We start from the raw sequence: 21,592 nt of genomic DNA on the forward strand, positions 1-21,592 counted from the left end.
GCTTGCATTTTTTCAATCTCTTTCAAAACTGCGGGTTTCTTTGACCAAGGAATATTATAATATGTTCTACAGTATGTTTTGTGTGGTTTAACATCCATCTCATAAGTATAGCCTCTAATAATTCCAGGTTTCTCCACAAATACCTCTGCAAATTGCTGCAAAACTTCAAGTAATTCAAGTTGTTGTTCCTTCGTCAGATATTCAGATTCTGTGCATTTCTCATATAAATTATTATGTTTAATTCCCTGAGATATAGCTTCATTAAAAGTTAAATCACATATGTTTATTGCTGGTGGATACAGAAAATGTAACTGTTCAAATTTACCTTGTTTACTGTTTAAGTTTTTACCCTGTGTTAACTTTATTGTCAGTTGTTGTTGGTTTACGGTTAAATGACATTTCCCTTTCCCTAAATCTATGATTGCTTGATATTCATTCAAAAAGTCAATTCCTAATATGCAATGCATAACTAATTTGTCTACTACCAGAAAACTGTAATTGAGTGGTATATTTGAAAATGTGAAGTTAATTAGCACTTGAAATTTCACATTCTTTGATTTGTTACCGGTGGCACTTATAATGTGACAATTCTGTACTGGCAATGTTTGTATGTTCATTATTTGTTTGAGTTCATTATATAAGGACATTGAAATGACACTTGCTGCTGCTCCTGCATCTAACATTACTTCCACTTCATCACTACCAATCATAACTCGTGTTATAGCCTGGATAATCTTCTTTGTTTTACTGGTACTATTAAAATCTACATCCTGATATAATTCTTTTTCTATTTTCTTACTGTCATCATATCGGAGAAAACAAATCGTCGGTTCCGTTGCGCCCTGCTCCCTATCGACCGTAACTCGAGCGCTTAGCTCGGTCGTCGTTCGTTGTCCGGCAAATTCGGTTGTTGCTGCGGGTTGGGTTCATTGCCCAACTCAATAATATTTACATTTCTGTCGCGCGTCACCCAAGTATCAGCTGTTTGGTTGTTGACATTACCCCGCGTCGCATTGGGAGTTCCGTTAGGTACAAATTGAGGGTTGCTGTATTGCATGTGTCGTGGCGGTTGTCCATTGTGATTTCCCCATACATTATTTCGCCCATGACTGTAACTGGTATTGTCATTACTGTTATTCCTGCAATACATGTTTGGATGTTGTTGGATGTTGTTTCTCTGAAAATATCCTGGATGGTACCTGTTATCCTCTCTTCTTTGATCTGTATAATTTCGGTTCCTTCTTCTGTTGTTGTTATTTTGAATATAACTGTTATTGTTCTGATTGTAATTACTGTTCGGATAACCATTATAGTAATAATTACTGTTTCCTTGCCAATGCTGCGAGTTGTTTCTCCTAATATTGAATGGATTTGTCCCAGTGTAGTGTGAATTGTTTCTTTGAATGTTTTGTTGTGGTGTCGGAGGCGGACTCCAATAGCCTTTGTCATTTCTGTTGTACGTACGCGAATTGCTTGAATGGATCGGATACAATTGATTGAAATTCCTGATCTCATCTCTGTAAAGAACATCTATCTCATCAACATAACTAAAAAAATTCTTTATGTTGTCCTCGGACACTCCTATTAATTTATCACGGTAAGGGAATGGTAAGTGGCTTTTAAGTGTTCTAATTACGTCTGGTAAATCTGCTGGTTTTGTCCAATATAATGTTTTGTCTAGGTAGCGTTCAAAGTATTGTCGTAAAGTCTCTTTCTTCGGGTTGTAAATTTCTGGATTGTATACTTCTCGTTTTAAACTTTGCTGTTCTGTGATCGACCAGAATTCCTCAAGAAATGCTTGTTCAAACTGTTCAAATGTTAAACATTGTCTTTTAATTGCTGCTCCCCACTTAGTTGCTCTTCCACGTAACAAATTTGTAACATATCGAATTTTATCAGCTTCTAACCAATGTCTCGGGAAAATACCATCAAAAGAGAGGATGAAAACAATCGGATGCACTTTGTCTTTCTCATCACATGAAAATGTCTGAAAGTATCCATGTCGTACTAATGTTTCATCAGCTACTCCCGATGGTATTATGGGTCCTGTATTTTGTGTCAAACTGTGCATAGTATGTGGTGATGTCTGATAGTAATTTTGATCTTGTGGTAGCATTGAAAATGGTTCATTGGGATTTGTATCACTTATTGGTAATTCTATTTTTGGCTGTGTGTTGGGTCTAGCATTATTATGATTCTCATTTATGTTTTGGTTGTCTGTTATGGGTTTTGGTATCACTGACGAATTTGGTATTACATTCTCTTTTAAGTTTACGTACCTCTTTCTGAATATTATCTGTTTCTCCCTTTACTTGTTCCTTTGTCTTATCTAAAATGATCTGTGTCATTGTCTCAAACTTCTCATCTAAATAATCATCACATAATTTGCATTCATGTACAAGTTTTTCTGCTAGAGTTGTGTCATTCTTTAAAGATGCTACACCTGCTCTGTCTTCAAGCTTCTCTAACTTTTCCTGTAAGGATTTCTGCTCCAATGTTACATCATTTAATCTGTCTGAAAGGTCTGTAATCATCAGGTCTAAGTGTTCTTGGTTTGTTTTTACGGAATTGTGTGACTGTCGTAATTCGTCAACTTGGGTGCTGGTTTTCTGTTGTTCAAAAACTACTGTTAACAATTTCTCATTACATTGTCGTAAGTCAGTTTTTGTCTTGTCACTGAATTCCACAAATACCTTTTCTTGTCTCGTAACCTTGTCTGATAAGTCAGTAAATTTCCTTCCAAGACTACTGGTGGTTTCTGTCAAGTCGGCAATTTGTCTCGATTGTTTTTCAAAATTTTGTTTTATGTCCCGTGTCAGTTCATCGAATTTAGTGTCAAATTTCCCAATGTCACGTTTTAAATTGTCGTCTAAAGCGTCAAATCTTTTGTCAAATTTTCTGTTTTGGTCACCAAGTAACTTCAGAATCTGGTTGAGCATGTCAGTGTCCTGTGTCTTAGTTTCGTCATTTTTTCGTGTCTGGTTCTGAAGTTGACGTTGTCAATGTCACGTTTTGTCGCGTAGCACTCACTCTCCATTCGCCTGTATATCTGTTTAAATATAGGGGTTGTTGTTGTCTTAATCGATCCGGTAAAATTATGTCTTGAACATCCTCCCTATTAAGTTCAATATTCATTTGACTGTCGGACATGTTTTGCAATGTGTCACTTTCACTAAGCTCATCCGCGGAAACAATTTCTACGCGTCTAGCGTCCATCTTGCGATTTTCGTAATTAATTGCAAATAAAATTTTCCAATGGTAAAAAAAAATTTTTTTGAAATATGATATGTTGAAGTCTGAAATTTCTCTTATGGAAATGGATATTTCTATATGATTTCTAATTAGAAATTGAATTATTACATTGGCACTGAAATTTCCCTCTCACAAATAAATGACTGTGAATATGCTCTTCACTTATCATTTGCAATAATAGTAGTAAATCAATTTTAACTACAATTTGAAAAAATAATTTCGAAATAAATGGATCGGAATAAAGGAAGTACAGATGGCTGCTTGAAACTGGAAAAAATGTAAATTTCTGTACTCACCTTTTTTTTTTTTTTTTTTTTTTTTTTGTTACAAATGTAGCGTCAAATATAGAGTTTTCAATCCAAAATTTTTCGTTCGCGTCCGTGCAAATTATTTCATGGAACGTTATCCTTTTCCCTTTTTTTTTTACCAAATTAATTTCCTCAGCATGAAAATGAAAATTAACACAAATTAATAATAGGGAAAACAATATTGTTGTAAATTTCATGAACGTAACATTACAATTGAAATGAATGAGACTTAGTCCAAATTCATTTTCTGATGCTATTAAGTGGTTAAAATTAGATAAAATGTCCAAAATTTATAATAACTGCACTTGTATCAAATCCAAACTGCACTTGTATCAAATCCAAACTGCACTTGTATCAAATCCGAAGATTGCAAGTCCTGTCACCAGGACGCCAATTGTAGTGTTACCTTTTATTTTATCTTCTCCTCATTAGCTATTGAGACAACATCGCATTGTTATGTAATTTTAATTTTCACCAAAAGCACATTCAACACATCACGGAAAAATACACGTCTTTCGTATCAAGACGAGAGAGATCTTCATTAGTTCTTAAAAAACAAAAAAACTACGAAAAAGTAAAAAAAAAAAAAAAGAACAAAATTATTTATAAAATCGGTCGCTGGCGCAGCGCTCTTCTGCGTGCGCGATCGTAAATTATAACTTTGCGGAAGTCAAAGTACCATTACAAGAGCTAGGTACATCACATCCAGTGATATAAACTGCTTTTCACTGATGCTTCTATGTAGAGATTAAGTAACTGTTGATCGCTGATATTTGAGGTGCTTGACTTGGATTTTTTCCCCCTTATTTCAAATGACACAGCTGTTGCTGCCAATAATTACTGCATGATGTCTGTCATCCAAAAAACTTTCTAGCTGGTTCACTGCTGCATGCTGCTAGCATATGCCGTCATCTGCTTGCTTGTGTTTTCATTTTTCATACACGGGGAAAAAGTGGGGGGGGGGGGGTGCTTAAAACAGTGTTGTCGATATATGCTGCTGCCTGCATCACCCCTACTTTTAAACTTCTTATCCCAACTCTTTTTGCAGTAAAATAGCACACATATAAGACCAATTAGAAATCACCGAGAAACACACACACACACACACACACACATACATACACACACACACACACACACACACACACACACACAAGGTGAAATGAAGAGTGCGATTCTGATCAAGAAGAATAATGTAAGTCGATAGGTAAAAAAATCTAAGCAGTGGCAGAACACAGACATAAAAAGGAGGTAATAATCGGACAAGCTTTTGGAACTAGTGGCTCCGTCTGGCGAAAGGGTTAAAGGGGATGGAAGAGGGGTGAATGAAAAGGACTGGAGAGGTCTAGGAAAAGGGGTAGATTTCAGAAAAAGTCCTCCAGAACTGCTGGCCAGGAGAGACTTACAATATGGGATGAGAAGGAAACACTTATTGTTGGGGACTGGACCAGACGAGATTTGAAAACCTGAGAGCTTAAAGTTGAATGACGGGGTAATATGCGAGACAGAGATTACTACTAAAAAGTCGTGCACGAGTTGATAAGAGTGAAGAGCTAAGTGCACTGGGAGGGGACGTGGAAAAAAATAGGCAGGTCAAGAAATGAAAGATGTAGAAAACTAAAATGGAGTGAAGAAAGGTATAGTTACTATGAAGAAAAGCTGAAGCAGAAGAAATTAATGTAAATTAAAGCCAGGTGGGTGATGAAAATTGAGGACTTGTTGTAGCGCTAGTTCTCAATGTCTAGTTCTGAGAAACTGGTGTCCGGGTGAGGAATCCAGACGGCACGTGTGCCGAAACGAGCACCGAGGTCACGACTATCATTTGTAGAGCGCGCACTGCGACAGGATATTGTGAGTTGCCAGGCCAGCTACCCACTTCTGTCCACATTGAGCCTACCAGCAAACAACTACACTTACATTTTGACAGTTGCCGTCCTTTCTGTCTCAAACGTTCCCTCCCGTACAGCCTCGGTATCCGAGGCAAACGTATTTGTTCGGACGCAGACTCTTTACGGCAATACACTACCGTTCTCGTCTCGGCCTTCACTGGACGTAATTTCCCCACCGGCCTACTTCGAAAGCAGACTTCCCAGACCATTACATCCAATCCCGGTACTGCGGATCCCTTCACAAAATAGCTTCGGAGCACACCGTCGGTGACTCGGTACTTTCCCGGTCTGGAATGCGTTAATCGGCTACTTTGACAGGGCCGTGGCTTCCTAAAATCGTGCCCTGAAATGAGATCCGTGGTCTGAAATTTTTCCCATCACACCTAGGACAGCTTTCCGTTGCTCTCTGTCTCCACAATATCCTTGTCAGACCCTACGGCTCCTACCCCTGTGAGCCTGTGCACCTTCCTACCACCACCTGTAACTGGTGAAATATATTCTGTGTAAGGAAGAGCCACCTGTGAAACGCCACACGTTCCTGTTGCAACAATATCCTGCTGCAGAGCATGCTGTACAATATTACAGTCGTGAACTCAGTTCCTCTTTCAGCACACACGCCATCTTTATTATTCCCTCGGGCACAACTTTCTCTCAACTCCACAGTGGGAACTAGCGTTACGACGTGTCCTCGGTTCTCGCCACCTACCTGACCTCAATTTACGTTAATTTCTTCCGTGTCAGCATTTATTCGCAGAAAGCAGTTCTTTCTTCACTCCCCTTTGGTTTTATACATCTTTCATTTTTTGCCATCCACTGCCACATCTGTAATGTACAATACACTTAGATTTTAACACTTCTTAACTTGTACAAAATACAATGTGTCCGAAAAGTCTTTCCCTGATTACATAAATTGATAACTCAGGCTAGAAGAAAGATACAAATATGAAACTGGTGTCTAATTGTTGACAAACTATCAAAGTTTTTTTCACGCATCAGTAAACTTTGACTTCCATTGTTGCCCAATGACAGTACACGTCAATATGACTTTGCAGTCGAAATGCTATCACGTATTGAGGACGATAATGGTTATCTCAGACGAATTGCCTTTTCCGACGAAGCGACCTTTTTTGTCAGTGGAGTAGTGAATCGCCATAATGTGCCCAGTTGGGGTTCACAACCCCCTGGCGAGGTCACGGAGTGCAGCAGAGGCAGTCCAAAGGCGAATGTTGGGGTGCGCGCTATTGCACGATCGAATTACTGGGCCATTCTTCTTCGCTGAGGCTACCGTCACATTTGCAGTGTATCTGGACGTGTTGCAACTGTATGCTGTTTCTCAGCTGCTTCAGTATCACCCCGATGTCTCGTTTCAGCAAGACGGTGCACCGCCCCATTGGGGTTTGGACGTCCGCGCCTATCTCGATACGACCTTTCCTGGGCGACGGATTGGTCGTGATGGGCCAACGGTTTGGCCTCCACGCTCTCCTGAGATAACCCCATCAGACTTCTTTTTATGGGCTTATGTCAAGGACGAGGTCTACCGAACACGTGTACCAGATCCTGAAACCCTGCGGCAACGGATAACCACAGTCGTCGAATCGATCCCTCCAGTGTAGTTGGCTAATGTGTGGACGGAAATTGAATATCGCCTAGATGTGCTACGTGCTACCGAGGGTGCTCATGTGGAAGTTTACTGATTTGTGAAAAAAACTTTGATAGTTTGTAAACAATTAGACACCAGTTTCATATTTGTATCTTACTTCTAGCCTGAGTTATCAATTTATGTAAACAGGGAAAGACTTTTCCGACACCCTGTATTTTGGTAGAAATCTCTGTCTTGCATGTTGTCTTGCCTTCCACCTTCAAGCTCTCAGGTTTTCAAATCTTGCCCCATTCAGTCCCCAACAGTCAGTCTTTCCTTCTCTTCCCATCCGGTAAGTCTCCTCTGAACCGCAGTTCTGGGTAACTCCTCTGAAATCCACCCCTTTTCCTAGACCTCTCCAGTCCTTTTCCTTCAACCCCCTTCCTTCCCCTTCGAGCCTCCTGCCGGAAGGAGGAGTCGCTGCCTCAGAGAGCTCGCCTAATAGTAACCATTTTTTACGTGTGTGTTCTGCTACCACTTGGTGAGATTTTTTACCATCCAATTACATTACATTATCATCGATTGCTTCTGATCGAGCAGAATGTAATCTTACAGTCTGGAGTTATAAAAAATACTAGTAAGGATGTCGATGTAGGCATTATACCTCCAGAACACAGGAAGTTTCAGAATTGAGAACCAGAGAACTGTATACAGACTAAGAACGACAGTTTCTGTAACGAATGCGGAGGATGTGAGAAACTGTTCTTCGGCAAATACTTCAGTATTTTTACACAGCGGAAAATTTACTGTAGTGGAGAATAAAAGGGTACAACTTCTCTGTCTGTGGTCTTTATTGAAAGTAAGACAGCAGCTTCGAGCTGCAACGAGGTACACGAGAGCAGGCAGACACCGAAAGAGCAGTGTCGAGGGGTGGTCTCCGAGGGTGGGACGGACTTTTTGAAACCGCTTTCAGGGGTACAGAGCAGAAAACTTTCCCTACTGTCGACCACAGAATGGACAACTCTTGCGGCACTGCGCGAGCACCGGCAATACCCGGTGCACGTGCTGCACGGCCAGTCGAGGAGACGGCGACCTCGTCAGTGCATTCGACCGGAATGGGACGCCTTCTCTTCCAGGTGCCGCACAGAGCTCGTGTGTGTTTTCGAATTTCATTACAGTCTCCTGTGAGCCATTTAATGGTATCGGGCCTCTCCCCAGACCGTTCGGTCAGCTTTCCTCTGTCGATGCAGGTCCGAAATTGCTGTCATTTACATAAAACAGTTTCACTAAAAGTGCACGGTATTTTCACACGATAACCGTACTGTTCACTTACGCTGTGGCTTATCAAATGATAGTCTGGATGTCAGACTGTAACACGAGCAGTGTACAGCGCCAGATTTGGCCCTGGTGGGCAGAATTGGAATCAATTCTTTCCGTCCTACATCGGTCTGACATTAACACATCAGCACGTCTAGCCGCAAACTTCATCTCCGTGAGTAGCTGAGCTTTAATTGTAACAACTCGGTATAAATAATGAAAGTTACGCTTCGAGCCAGGCCTCGCAGGTGAATCCCACCTGCCTGTACAGGTAAAGGTTGCGGCACAATACGGCTCTTACTCGACCCACTGTTCCCACGCTCGGAGACCGTCGGTCGTGTGGCGTGACGTGTACGCTTCTCGCTACCTCGCAGTGACGTATGTTGAAATGCGGTGAGTAAATGTAGTAAAATGTAGGCAGAGATGTGGCGTAAACACCACAAAATGACACGCACTAAACTTACCGAAAGACAGATGAATGATTGGAAGATAAAATAAATGGAAATACGAAAGTAAAATTTGTAGTCTTTCCTTACCTCGGGGTTCCGCCGTGAAAATACAGAGTAGAAAATCTGATTGCGTTTTGAATTTTGATGGAATAAGTTACGGATAAGGCGGACTTCGTATTACTGATTGATATAGTGCTGTAATTTGACCGTGAATGGCAGACCGATTCGGCAACACTAAGAAAAGCAACTGTAAAGAAATATCGTCAGAAATAAGTTGAAATTTACCTTATAATTCTGTCAGAAACGTAGTATTTATTATAATATAGTCTTAGTGGCTGCATCTGGAATACTTCTTAATTTTCTTGTAGGATGTCCTTTTCCTCCGCGTTTGCCGGTCCTCTTGTTCTCCGTCAGATGAAAATTTCTTTAAGTTGTCTCTGTCTGGATTAATTTATAAATTTGGCGATAACCATTCCGAATCACTACTGAAATAACTTTGTTTTGTCATATAGTTTTAATTTCCACTTAAAGGCATATTTAACACAGCGCCGAAAAATACACGTCTCGAACGTATGAAGACAAGAGAGTAATAAACTAGTTGTTAAAAACAAGCTCGTATGCAAAAGTAACAAAAAATGATCAAAATTATTTATAAAAATCTGCATGCGCGATCATAAATAATATCTTTGTACTGGCGGGGGCGCTGTAGTCAAAGTACAGTTACAAATTGACGGTTAATATCACACAGCGTGGGATCAAAAATTTAAAAAATTACGTTTAAACTAAATAATTGAATAAAAATAATGATCAAAGTGATAATAGTAAAGATCTAAAAATAAAAATTTCTAAGCTCGAGACAGGATTCGATCTGCCGACATTCGGCACGTCAAAAATGTATCGTAAGTGCTACGCACTGTCACCAATCTGGATAAAACTACTATTTTTGAGGCTCTCGAACAGCGTAAGAAATACTTTCCTATCAGTTAATCTTAAAAGATAACCGACTGGGACGAGTGGCTGCAAAATGTGATACCCGGGGCTCCAGTATAGACCACCGTATAGACGATTTAAAAAAGTCTATCACAACCCCGGGGACCTCCCCTCATACGCTCCGAAGTGGGGTGTCGCCTCGCAGCAGAATTACAGGGCGTGCGACACTCGCAGGTCCGCATCGAGGCGACGGACCCGCGCTGGGTGTCGTCGCTGCTGGTCGGGGTGACGTCGGCGCTGCAGCCTCCGCCTCCGCCTTCGCCCACGTCGACTCCCGCCGCGGGGCCGCCTCCGGGTCCCGTGCCGGGTCCTTCGTCCGCCCCCACGCCCCCGCCCCCGCCGCCTCGGCCCGCCGCACCGCAGCGCTCGACGCACTTGCCCGTCACCGCCCTCGGCCTCGGGAAGGACACGTGGGTCATCTGCGGCGACTTCGTGCTCAGGAACGGCATCCCGGTAAGTAAGCGGCTGCGAGCCGACGAGCCCCACGTTGCGGACTGTCGTCGCGGCCTCGAGTTCTGCACTCGGTCGTGAGCGGCTGTCCCCACTAGTCTGTCCTGTGTGAGCCTCGGCACCCCTGCGTAGCTAGTCGCGGTTTGTTTAGTGAGGTGTCGTGCAGCATCACTGGTTGGATGTCGGATGGATGCAGCCGAGTACGTGCGGCACTTCCCTGCTCCCACATTCCCACTGCTCCTCCCCTTCCTACCACTCCCCTAAGCTTGCGGTCACTGCTGCCACCACTTCTCGCCACTAGGCCGGCAGCTGCCGACGAGAGGCAGGGAGGCGTGAGGAGCGGTTTGTTTGGATCCGATTGTGGAGACGGCGGTCGTCTGTGCACGAGTTGTGTCTGTGAGTGATTGTCTGAATGTGTGTGTGTGCTCTCGTTTACTGGCAAAAGGTATGGCTGAAAATTTAGTTGCGAGTACGATTGTTTTTTCTATGTACCTCTCTGTGGCTTGGCAGTCATCTTTAAGGTGAGTTTCTACCGATCCTCATTGTTATTGATCCTCAGAGTACTTCAACAAGTTACCTGTTGCATAAGTTGATCACCGTGGTTTCATTCTGCCAGCGTGCTCTCTCTCAACCCGGGAATATTTTAGAATTCTGGGATATTTTTTTGTTTTGGTTTTCAGTTAAATTTTGGTAATTTTGACTGGTAAGAAATAATATTCAAACAAAGGATATTACTGCATCCCGCTACTGCAGAATAGTACTGCAGCAATAAAATATGAACGACAGAAAAAACTAAAATAAAACCAAAGTTGCGAAGGAAATGCGCCGTGTGCACGACAAAACACAGTGCTCGTACAAGCGTCTGCCAGTAGGAAAATGTGTCGAAGGCTTTAGGAAGACTGTGCAATGGTTCATAACAACAAATTGCCTCCAACGGACGTGACGTCACAACTTTTTACATTAGATTCGTGTGAGCAGTTGGGCAGTTGAGTCGCGCGTGTACGTACTCCCACTTCTGGCCACGAAAGTGTGGCAGTTAGCTGTATAAGCGAGCAGCAAGACGATACCCTGGAAAATTTTTCTGGCGCGTGCAAGTTGCCGTATTCACTGGGAGCAAACGAGGGTACCTGCCCCGGGCGGCAATTTCAGTTGAGCATTAATCGCCTTGTCGAACAGCGAAGTTATTTTTTTCGGTTTGCTACAGAAATATGGCTTTCTTAATCTTTTCCGCTGATGCAGTCAATTTATTTGAAACGAAGTATTGTTCGTTGCATTTCAAATGGTCGTGCCTTCATCTTCTAGCACGTATCGCATTATGCCGTAATAAAGAACCAGAAATGAGATAATACAGTACTCGTACTCCAAGAAAATTTACAACTGAATCTGGACATACGAATGTGCACATTAAGCCGAATTTGCATTTTAGTATGATTCACGAAATTCTACCGGCTCCCCCTCTCCGTACACGTCTTCACCTACCCTGTCTCCCACTCTCTCCTTCTTCACCTTTTCTCCTTTTCGTTAGTAATCCCCATTAGCTAACGCTGAAAATATTCACGAATGCTGACGATTAATTTATTGGATATTACATGGGTCACTTTTTTAATTCGTATTGACCATAGGTACTAGAAAGCTGAGACCGCTTTTCAAAATCCTGCAGTAAATGCAGGAAGTACAGAGCTTAGCATATTATGCATTTCTATAGCTAAATACAACACTTCTACAATTAATGTGACGTATGTCCTTCTCCCAAATAGAGTAACTGTTTTAATTAATATTCCTTTTGACGGAACATTTCATTAACTGCTTACCTCTCGAGCTGAATGTAAACGTCAAGTCGACTGGTAGAAATGTGACAGATTAATATGTTCTTGACATATTTCTGCATACATCTTTTGTTCGCTGTGACTTGGTGGGTGTTGACACTGCACACTGTTACCTGAGTGACACACCCCACATCTCCCAGCCAGGACATTGCAGCGCGGAAGAAATGCGATGCCCACTAGGTACAACAACTTGTCGTAATGCTGCAATTTTATCCCACCTCGACGATGCACGGCATCCGGCCGTATCTGTTCACGTGCAAAGACGATGAGAAAAACCTACGAACAGTATCCGATTCCAAACTATTTAATTCGTGAACCGTTCCTATTACTGCAATCGTTATCTTTGTGTGTCGTAGATGTTGGGTAACACATCACTCTACTGGAGTGACGTACAGCACAATATTTGTAAAATAACTAATGTTGCTTTTGTTTCCACAGTGTAAATAATACATAATAATTTGTTGTTGTTGTTGTTGTTGTTGTTGTTGTTTATAACAGTGCCTGTATTCTTGTAGTAATTTGGTAGCGTCAGAGGGTGACTCTGCAAGATCCCCCTCCTCCGTTCTCTCACCCCCGATGTCTGTTCACGAGTTGCTCACCGGCTGCCGGCAGATCCGAGGGCAGTACGGCCCCAACTTGGACTCGCTGGGAGTGGGGGACGTGGTGGGCGTGTCGGTGGACGCGGCCGGCCGGCTGCACTTGTGGGTGAACGGAGCGGACCAGGGGGTCGCCGCTCAGGACCTGCCCGTGCACCTGCACGCCCTCGTCGACGTGTACGGCCAGTGCCAGCAGGTGAGTTTGGTTTTTTAGGGACGACTACTGCAGTGTTACGTGGCTTTATGCTTAATTACAGACGTATTATTTTATCAGTCGAATTGTTTTCACCACGTAACGCCCACTGTTTACGTCCTCCTTCATTGCCGAGCGACGTATCACTTTTCGTTCTGACGCCGCAACTCTTCCTTTCCTACATCTTTACTACTTTTTATCTATATAAATGATGAACTATTGGTTTTGCCGTTTAACAACTTTTTAATAACTGTCGAAGTATTACAGGCATCGGATCCCACCTAATGTGGCACCTGCCTATACGTTTTAAACGAACCTTTCCAACACCCGATCGATCTGTTTACAAAGAGAAAGCTGAATATCTCTTCCTCTGACGTCGTCCGACGACGATGACCTAGGAACCTCGACGCCATCACTGCCCGGGTTCTTCCGCGGCTCGCGGTAGTTGGCGGCATTCGTTTTATTCCTCGCCCACTTGGCGCTATGTCGAACTTTTGTGGCGATCGTCGGGCAAGGTCTTCCACGTTATCTGGAACATAAATAAACTTTCTTCCCACAGTATTTCTGAAAACCTAAAAACAAACTTAAAGAACGTAATAATAATAACAACTGTTCTTACAATTATTTGTTTAAGTCTTGGTTGATTTAATGGCCGGTAGGACAGGCCTAAGCCTTGTGACACCACACTACTCTCTTCTGGCAACGCGCGCACACACACACACACACACACACACACACACACACACTGCTGCAGCAAGACAATACTGTGGTCTGGACTCACCGTTGACGTGACTTTATTGCAACGACTACAGTTTGTAGAGAACAATGTGTGACAATAGTGTCCTGAAGTTTGAGCTATTACTGAAATAACAGGAGAAATTTGTTCATTGTTCTAAAAGAAAGCATCCTATCAGGTCAGTTGTTGGTATGGAAGAAAAGAGGCACACTGCCTACAATGAAAATTCAGAACATTTCACTGTCACCAGTACAAACTGTTCCCGAAAAATGTGAGTGGGAACCCTATACTGCAGTACATCAATTATTTCATGTAAGATGCACACACCAAACGTATCCGAAACATGTAAATATATATAGGTGTGGGTTTTCTGCTAAGTTACATCAGACAATATGGTGAATTTTCTGACATGTACAGGTAGTGACACAGAAGTTTTTTGTGAAGGTACCCTCGTGTAAAATCTTCTCGGTGCTCAGACGACAAATTAAAACTCGAGCTTTCAGAGATTGTTTGTCAGAGATGACTGACTGGAGTGAAATACGCTTCCTCGATACTGACGTTTAACCTGGTCGTCGGTCGGGTAACGTTACTCGGAATTCTAGCTTCCGCCATTTCCGGAGTTGAGCGATCTGTGAAATTATTGCAGGATTTCGTATAAAGAATTTTTAATGTTCGATAGTCCAGATCGCAATATTTTAACGGTCATCGATTACTACCGTATTTACTCGAATCTAAGCCGCACTTTTTTTCCAGTTTTTGTAAACCAAAAAACCGCCTGCGGCTTAGAATCGAGTGCAAAGTAAGCGGAAGTTCTGAAAAGTGTTGGTAGGTGCCTCCACAACTAACTTCTGCCGTCGAATATATGTATCGCTACACAGGCATGCTTTGTGGGCACAAAGATAAATCCTGGCGCCAAAACCTCTGCGTCAGTAAATAAATTTTAAAAAATAGGTGGAAGACTAGCTTTTTTCTCCGCCCCGAGTTTCGACCACTGCATTTTCATACATTATCCAACGAAGTAAATACAAATTCCGTATTGTTCATCTTCCAATGTAGCAGAATTTCAATGTACTACGAAAATCCGACTGGCAAGACTGTTTGGGATGTTTGTCAATATGGCCAACTCTACGTTCTGAATTTTTTCCTACCTGTGAGAAGAGATGGTTGCCAACAGGAACTTTTATGAATTGTGAATTATATGCAGTATTCTCTAAACCATAAGAATAATATGAATATAAACATTTTGCCATGCATTCTTTCGTGTTTGCTGCTATCTCATGTAAATCCTGTCTGCCTAATAAACTACGAAACTAGAGTAGACAACAGCAAACTCGGAAGAATATACATATTGTGTCATGTTTATATTCGTATTGTTCTTATGCCTAATAGTGATACAGTCAGAAGTGAAGCACGGCCATTGACTAGATTTTTAAATCTAAGATTACTCTAATTTCTGTGCAGAATGTAATGTAGTAAAGGGGCGTACGGAAAGATTTTCAAATGGAGGAAATTTTTCGCTACACTGTCGTTCAGAACATCTTCTATCATACGCAGTCTATTATTTGGTTCCTGTTGGTCGTTATCAAAGAAAGCAACAGTGTAAGTAACAACAAATAGCAGTCTCTTGCCATTGTTTCGCTATCAATTCAAACCAGACGAAGCACATGAAAAAGGAAGGGTACCCGTATAAATTCGGACGGAGCACCTGACGCATAGCAATGGCTGCCTGGTAAAGCTTAACTGCTAAGCTTACGACTCGAACCAAACTACTGTAGCTGCTGTATCGTCGTTCATTCGACCTAAATTGTGTCTCATATTACAATGGACCAACTTTGTTTCGATTTGGAGGGGCGGCCTAAAACTTTTCTCTTCCTCTGAATTTCAAGTCTCAAATTTCAGGTGTGGCTTAGATTCGATAAAATTTTTATTCCTCAGTTTCGAGTCTCATTTTTCAGGTGCGGCTTAGATTCGAGTAAATACGGTAGTTTTTTTGCTGAGCAATCGGCCATCTACAGATCTGAAATGGCACAGGAAATTGTACGTAAAAAAGAAAACGGGGTAAAATGTGCTGGCAAGTATAACAACAGGTAAGTGAAGGAAAATATATGCCAGTTAATAAAATGAGTCCAGCGTCCAATAACAAGAGTGGAATAAGACACATTGTCATCAGTGTAAAACAGTTCGTGCACAAAAGTGAGCACTGGAAAAGTTTTACGTGTCACAAGTAGATGAAACTTTACTTGGGCAGCAACTGCAAAATCTAAATAAACTGAGTAATAGCAAAAGTGCCATAATGCTTCATCACACCAGTGAAAGTATACGAAAACAAACCTTTTGTACACAAAAATTTGAGAGCACTGTACACAGTGTACAGTACCATCGTACCACGTAACACTGACGTGTGCTACGTACGTAGCAGAGGGCAGCGGGCAGCCTCGGAGCTGTAATGTGGCGTCAGTCGGTGACGGCGGTGACGGTCCAGCTCGGAGCAGCGAGCGACGAGCTGGTGGTGTGCACTCTGGCTGCCTGCCAATAGGTGGCACTCTAGTGTGGTGAGGATACTTCCGTGAAGCCGATACGTTTGTAACACAAATATTAAGAGTTAAGTAGTAAAGGAGTTTGGCTATTTGGGGTCGAAAAATAACTGACGATGGTCGAAGTAGGGAGGATATAAAATGTAGACTGGCAATGGCAAGGAAAGCGTTTCTGAAGAAGAGAAATTTGTTAACATCGAGTATAGATTTAAGTGTCAGAAAGTCGTTTCTGAAAGTATTTGTATGAAGTGTAGCTGTGTATGGAAGTGAAACGTGGACGATAAATAGCTTAGACAAGAAGAGAATAGAAGCTTTCGAAATGTGGTGCTACAGAAGAATGCTGAAGATCAGATGGGTAGATCACATAACTAATGAGGGGGTGTTGAATAGGATTGGGTAGAAGAGGAGTTTGTGGCACAACTTGACTAGAAGAAGGGATCGGTTGGTGGGACATGTTCTGAGGCATCAAGGGATCACCAGTTTAGTATTGGAGGGCAGCGTGGAGGGTAAAAATCGTAGAGGGAGACCAAGAGATGAAAACACTAAGCAGATTCAGAAGGATGTAGGTTGCAGTAGGTACTGGGAGAGGAAGAAGCTTGCACAGGATAGAGTAGCATGGAGAGCTGCATCAAACCAGTCTCAGGACTGAAGACCACAACAACAACAACAACAAAAGAGATTAAGCGGAATACAGTTTTCTGTATACATACTACTATATAAAGACAAGTTCTCATTCAACATCTTTATCAAAAATCCCATAGTTCTTGCTCACTTTACTTCGAAATTTTTACGCGATACTCTAATATATGTTTGGACCGACATAAGCTACACATTTCTTTAATATATGTGGTACAGGAATATAAATTTCTTTATATAAATTTATATATACTTCATAAAGAGTAAAGGTGCTACCGAAAATATCATATTTCTTCACTGATCACTTTAAATTTTTACACGGTATTAAACATTCGGGTTGAGGTTTTGTAAATACACAAGATATACATCTACCGTATAAGTGGGAAATGTTTTAGAAAAAATCTCGAAAATGTCGTGACAGATTTACTTCGAACTCTAGTAAATGTTGTAATGCACGTAGGCAAAATATTTTTTCAGTATATACAGTACGCAAATATATGTATAAATGTAAAGGAAAGACACTATTAGCATAAATCTTGAATGTTTCTTGGCTCATTTACTTCAGATTTTTACATAATAATGTAATAAACTTTCACAACATAGACAGCCATATATTTTTTAAACAACGCTGTACAGGTTTTCTGTTTCAGCAGAAACTGCTGTGCTGGGAAAAAAAAGTGTGGTTGTGTTTCCTTTCTCAGAGTCAGTTTTAACTACGATCATTGCATTTAAACTTTAGACAGATTGTCCTGTGTACCAATGATTCCAACCAGTTTACTCATTCGTGTGAAGCAACTTCAATTTCTAATCGAGGTTTTCGTTGGTAACAACAGTAAAGAAGGCCAAAATTGGGCGGAGGAGGGTGAGGAGATGGAGGGGGGGGGGGGGGGGGGGAAATGGTCATAGAGAAGGAAAAAAGAAAATGGACAGAGGGGGAGGAGGGAGGAGATGGAAAGCAAGAGGGGGAGGAGGACATTAGGATGTATGTCCAACTCCCACACGTACTTAGCAATTGCGAAGCACTGCCAGATTAGATAGTAACAGAGAAAACTAAGACGCAGATGACTTCTTAAATAAAACAGTGATTAAATTTAAGGGTGTTGAGCACTCATTTTGTACGAGGTCCGAGATGCGGGTTATAACATTACACGAGTATGTCCTATATAGTCTGATCTACTTTGCTTCACGTGACTGTAGGGGAGTCGAAACCAGTAGTGACCCATCACGTCATATCAACTTGAGATTTTTTTTAATACATGTAATTCATTTCTAAATTGTATTGATTATTTACAGAGTAAAGAATTTAATTATGTACAACATTTAATAGGTAATGAGTTTTAATGAGATAGATATAAATATGTTTTGACATAGCAAATAACCTTGTTGCATTATGCATAATACGTTTTCTTGTTGTACGAACAAAAACTTACGTGTTGCTCGAGTGCACGATCGAGTAGTTGTCGAGTACGGATCTACTGTAACATTCACGAATGGGCAGAGAATTGTTAATTTACAACCCACAGTTGATTTAAAAATTATTCTAGGGAACCACGGCCAGACTTTGGTGCAAACAAATCGTACACGAATTCTCAAATATCGGTGCAGAGTTCAAGATACGCGGCTGGATATCGGGCGTTATCGTCGCGTGTGTGATTCGGTAACATAACCGCAATTTACAGACATTATCTTGATAATAACTATCAGAGACTTATATGAATTAAACAATGGAAAATCCAGGATGGAATGTAACAATACCAGAGAAGGAAAGTCGTACTCACCCTATAGCGGAGATGCTGAGTCGTGATAGGCACAATAAAAGGTTTCACACAATTAAAGCTTTTGGTGATTAAGGCCTTTGTCAGCATTAGACACACACACACACACACACACACACACACACACACACACACACATCTGCAGTATCGGAGAGCTGAGACCAGACTGTGAACAGCAGCACCAGTGCATGATGGGAGTGGCGACTGGGTGGGGGTAAGGAGGAGGCTGGGGAAGGGAGGGGGAGGGATAGCATGGTGGGAGTGGCGGAAAGTCAAGTGTTGAAGTTTAGACAGAGGGCAGGACAGAAGGTGCGGAGTTTTTATATATATATTTCATCTAATTGATAATAAACTTCTTTTGAGGTTGAAACTTCATTAATGCTGTCACACTCACTCAGTTTAGTAGAACGATGGATAGTACTAACTACACTACTATTTACAGTTTTAAAAGAAAAGAGAGTACGTACCTTTTTTATTTTGAGAAATGTTCGTACTTCAGTCGTCAGTCTTCTCAAACCGGAGGAACGAGGGACGCTCCCTCACAGCCATACGATATCGTGAACCACCACACACGTGTGCCCCTTCTCACTGCATTTCTGCATTGGAAACCCTGAGACACAGCCACGGTACGAAGAAGGAAGAAAGGAGAGGAAAGATCGGCGAAAGAATCGGAGCAAAGAGAAAAGGGGCGGTCACAGTGTGTCGTGTTCCAGTTGTGTGATTACACTCTGCATTCATTTTATTAATTGGTATATATTTGAAACTTCCTGGCAGATTAAAACTGTGTGCCCGACCGAGACTCGAACTCGGGACCTTTGCCTTTCGCGGGCAAGTGCTCTACCGTCTGAGCTACCCAAGCACGACTTACGCCCCGCCCACATCCCCCAGGCTGTGGCTAAGCCATGTCTCTGCAATATCCTTTCTTTCAGGAGTGCTAGTTCTGCAAGGTTCACAGGAGAGCTTCTGTAAAGTTTGGAAGGTAGGAGACGAGATACTGGCAGAAGTAAATCTGTGAGACTGGGCGTGAGTCGTGCTTCGGTAGCTCAGTTGGTAGAGCACTTGCCCGCGAAAGGCAAAGGTCCCGAGTTCGAGTCTCGGTCGGGCACACAGTTTTGATCTGCCAGGAAGTTTCGTATCAGCGCACACTCCGCTGCAGAGTGAAAATCTCATTCTGGTATATATTTTCCTTCAGTTACCTCCTCTTAAACTCGTCAGTGTGTTCTACACTATTTTGCCCTTTATGGGCCAGCCAGAGTGGCCGAGCGGTTCTAGGTGCTTCAGTCTGGAACCGCGCGACCGTTAAGGTCGCAGGTTCGAATCCTGCCTAGGGCACGGATGTGTGTGATGTCCTTAGGTTAGTTAGGTTTAAGTAGTTCTAAATTCTAGGGGACTGATGACCTCAGAAGTTAAGTCCCATAGTGCTCAGAGCCATTTGAGCCATTTTTTTACTCTTTATGTGCAATTTTCTGCACGATTTCAGACCTGTATACAGTCTATCGGTCAGCTGAAACCGGTAGTCAACAAACAGGAAAATTAGGCGATACGGACCATTAAATGTGTAGTGTCTGACTTACATTGCTAGTGTGATGTCATCTGGAATTCGGACACGCAAATCCGGAAAATTGGTAATGTGGCAGTACGCCCCCACCCTACCGCAATGCACTGTGATTGGCGGCCGAAAGGGCAACAGAGACTAGCCCAGCTTCCAGTCTCTCCCTAAGATTTAAATTTCCATGAAAACACCGTCTCGACCGCTCATCTGGAGGCACAACTCAGATAATAAGCTCCTTCTCTGTTAAAAATGTTACTGCACCTGCAGATTTCTACTGGGTGATTTTTTTGTGGGGTCATACCTTCACATTACCGATTTCCCGCATTTCGACACGTGAATCCCTCTCTCCACACGACACTGTATCCCAGTGACGTCAGCTCTCAAAGTCAAAGTGGAGCGCCACTGTAAAGCGACGAGATATCGCACCCGGCTCACAGCCACCTCCCTAGAAAGACGGTGGTGCGAATGTTAGAAAGGTAGAGTGTTGACGCCAGTTTGACAAAGTCCGAACACCGGTACGTCTGCGAGTAGCTTTTAATATTTATCTCTGTACGTCCATCCGTTCGGAGACGGTTGCGGAACTCGGCTGTTCGATACAGAATGTCAGATGAAACACCTTTCAGTTTTCTAGTTTCCAAAATTATATTATTTGGATAGCAGTTGTGGTGATTTACTGTGCCACCTTCAGGCCCTCGACCGATGTGTAGAAAGGTGCACTATAGCGAGCACAAATCTACTAATACCGGTTTTGCCGGCCCCCGTTTCGAACGGAAACAGAGGTGGAATCCCGTACATGTAGGTCAGGGGCCTGAAGGTGGCATAGGAAATCACCGAAAGTGGGAGCCAAATAAAATAAGTTTCGAAACTAGACAGCTGAAAGGTGTGTCATTTGACATCCTTTAACATTTACAGCTGCCTACCTCCCCCGTCGTAATTGAAATTGTATACTATTTTCTACCACGGAAAAAGGAGTTCGACGATGTAACGTGTGTCGTGTCAGTAAACGGTGACGAAGTAACCGTTCTGTGAGCCAGTGTCCTGCCGTCAGACAGGTGTCACAAATGTCTGCCGTACCGTACGGAAAGAACTCGGACGCACTTTGTTCACGAAAGTTGTAACCTCCCCCTCACTTATTGACCTTAATGGCAGTGAAAAATTAAACCACGTGTACCTAATGGAAATTTGGGAAAAGCAATCGTTACCGAAGTTAATCTGTCGGTAAAGAGGGAGGAAAGGGTTACATCTAAATGAAAGGAAAAATGCAAATGAAACTGGTGGAAATTAATTTTGAAAAGGGGTAAAGTTAATAAAGAAAGTAAATGTGCGGCCGTTACGTTAACAATTAACTGGCATTAATTAGATAGTTGAGATTTGGGGAAAATTACGGTTGCCAGTCCTACGAACAACTACTATAATAACTGAAAAAGAAAGGTTATTACACATATAATTAACACTAGAAGCGTGGCAACTGAAGGTTGACACGTGCTGTGTGAAAACTGAAAGTTTGTCA

General features: G+C 42.2%; 1 protein-coding gene across 1 annotated transcript in view; it reads left to right on the forward strand.

Moving 5' to 3' along the window:
* Positions 1–21,592, forward strand: part of LOC126212792 (neuralized-like protein 4) — a 303,166-nt gene that overhangs the window by 223,587 nt on the left and 57,987 nt on the right. Inside the window, exons 25-27 of the mRNA XM_049940194.1 lie at positions 9,959–10,018; positions 10,148–10,237; positions 12,673–12,861. Coding sequence (XP_049796151.1) covers positions 9,959–10,018; positions 10,148–10,237; positions 12,673–12,861 — 339 coding nt within the window. The remainder of the gene's footprint in view (positions 1–9,958; positions 10,019–10,147; positions 10,238–12,672; positions 12,862–21,592) is intronic.

The sequence above is a fragment of the Schistocerca nitens genome, chromosome 11 (genome assembly GCF_023898315.1).
Source record: "Schistocerca nitens isolate TAMUIC-IGC-003100 chromosome 11, iqSchNite1.1, whole genome shotgun sequence".
Classification (NCBI taxonomy): Eukaryota; Metazoa; Arthropoda; class Insecta; order Orthoptera; family Acrididae; genus Schistocerca; species Schistocerca nitens.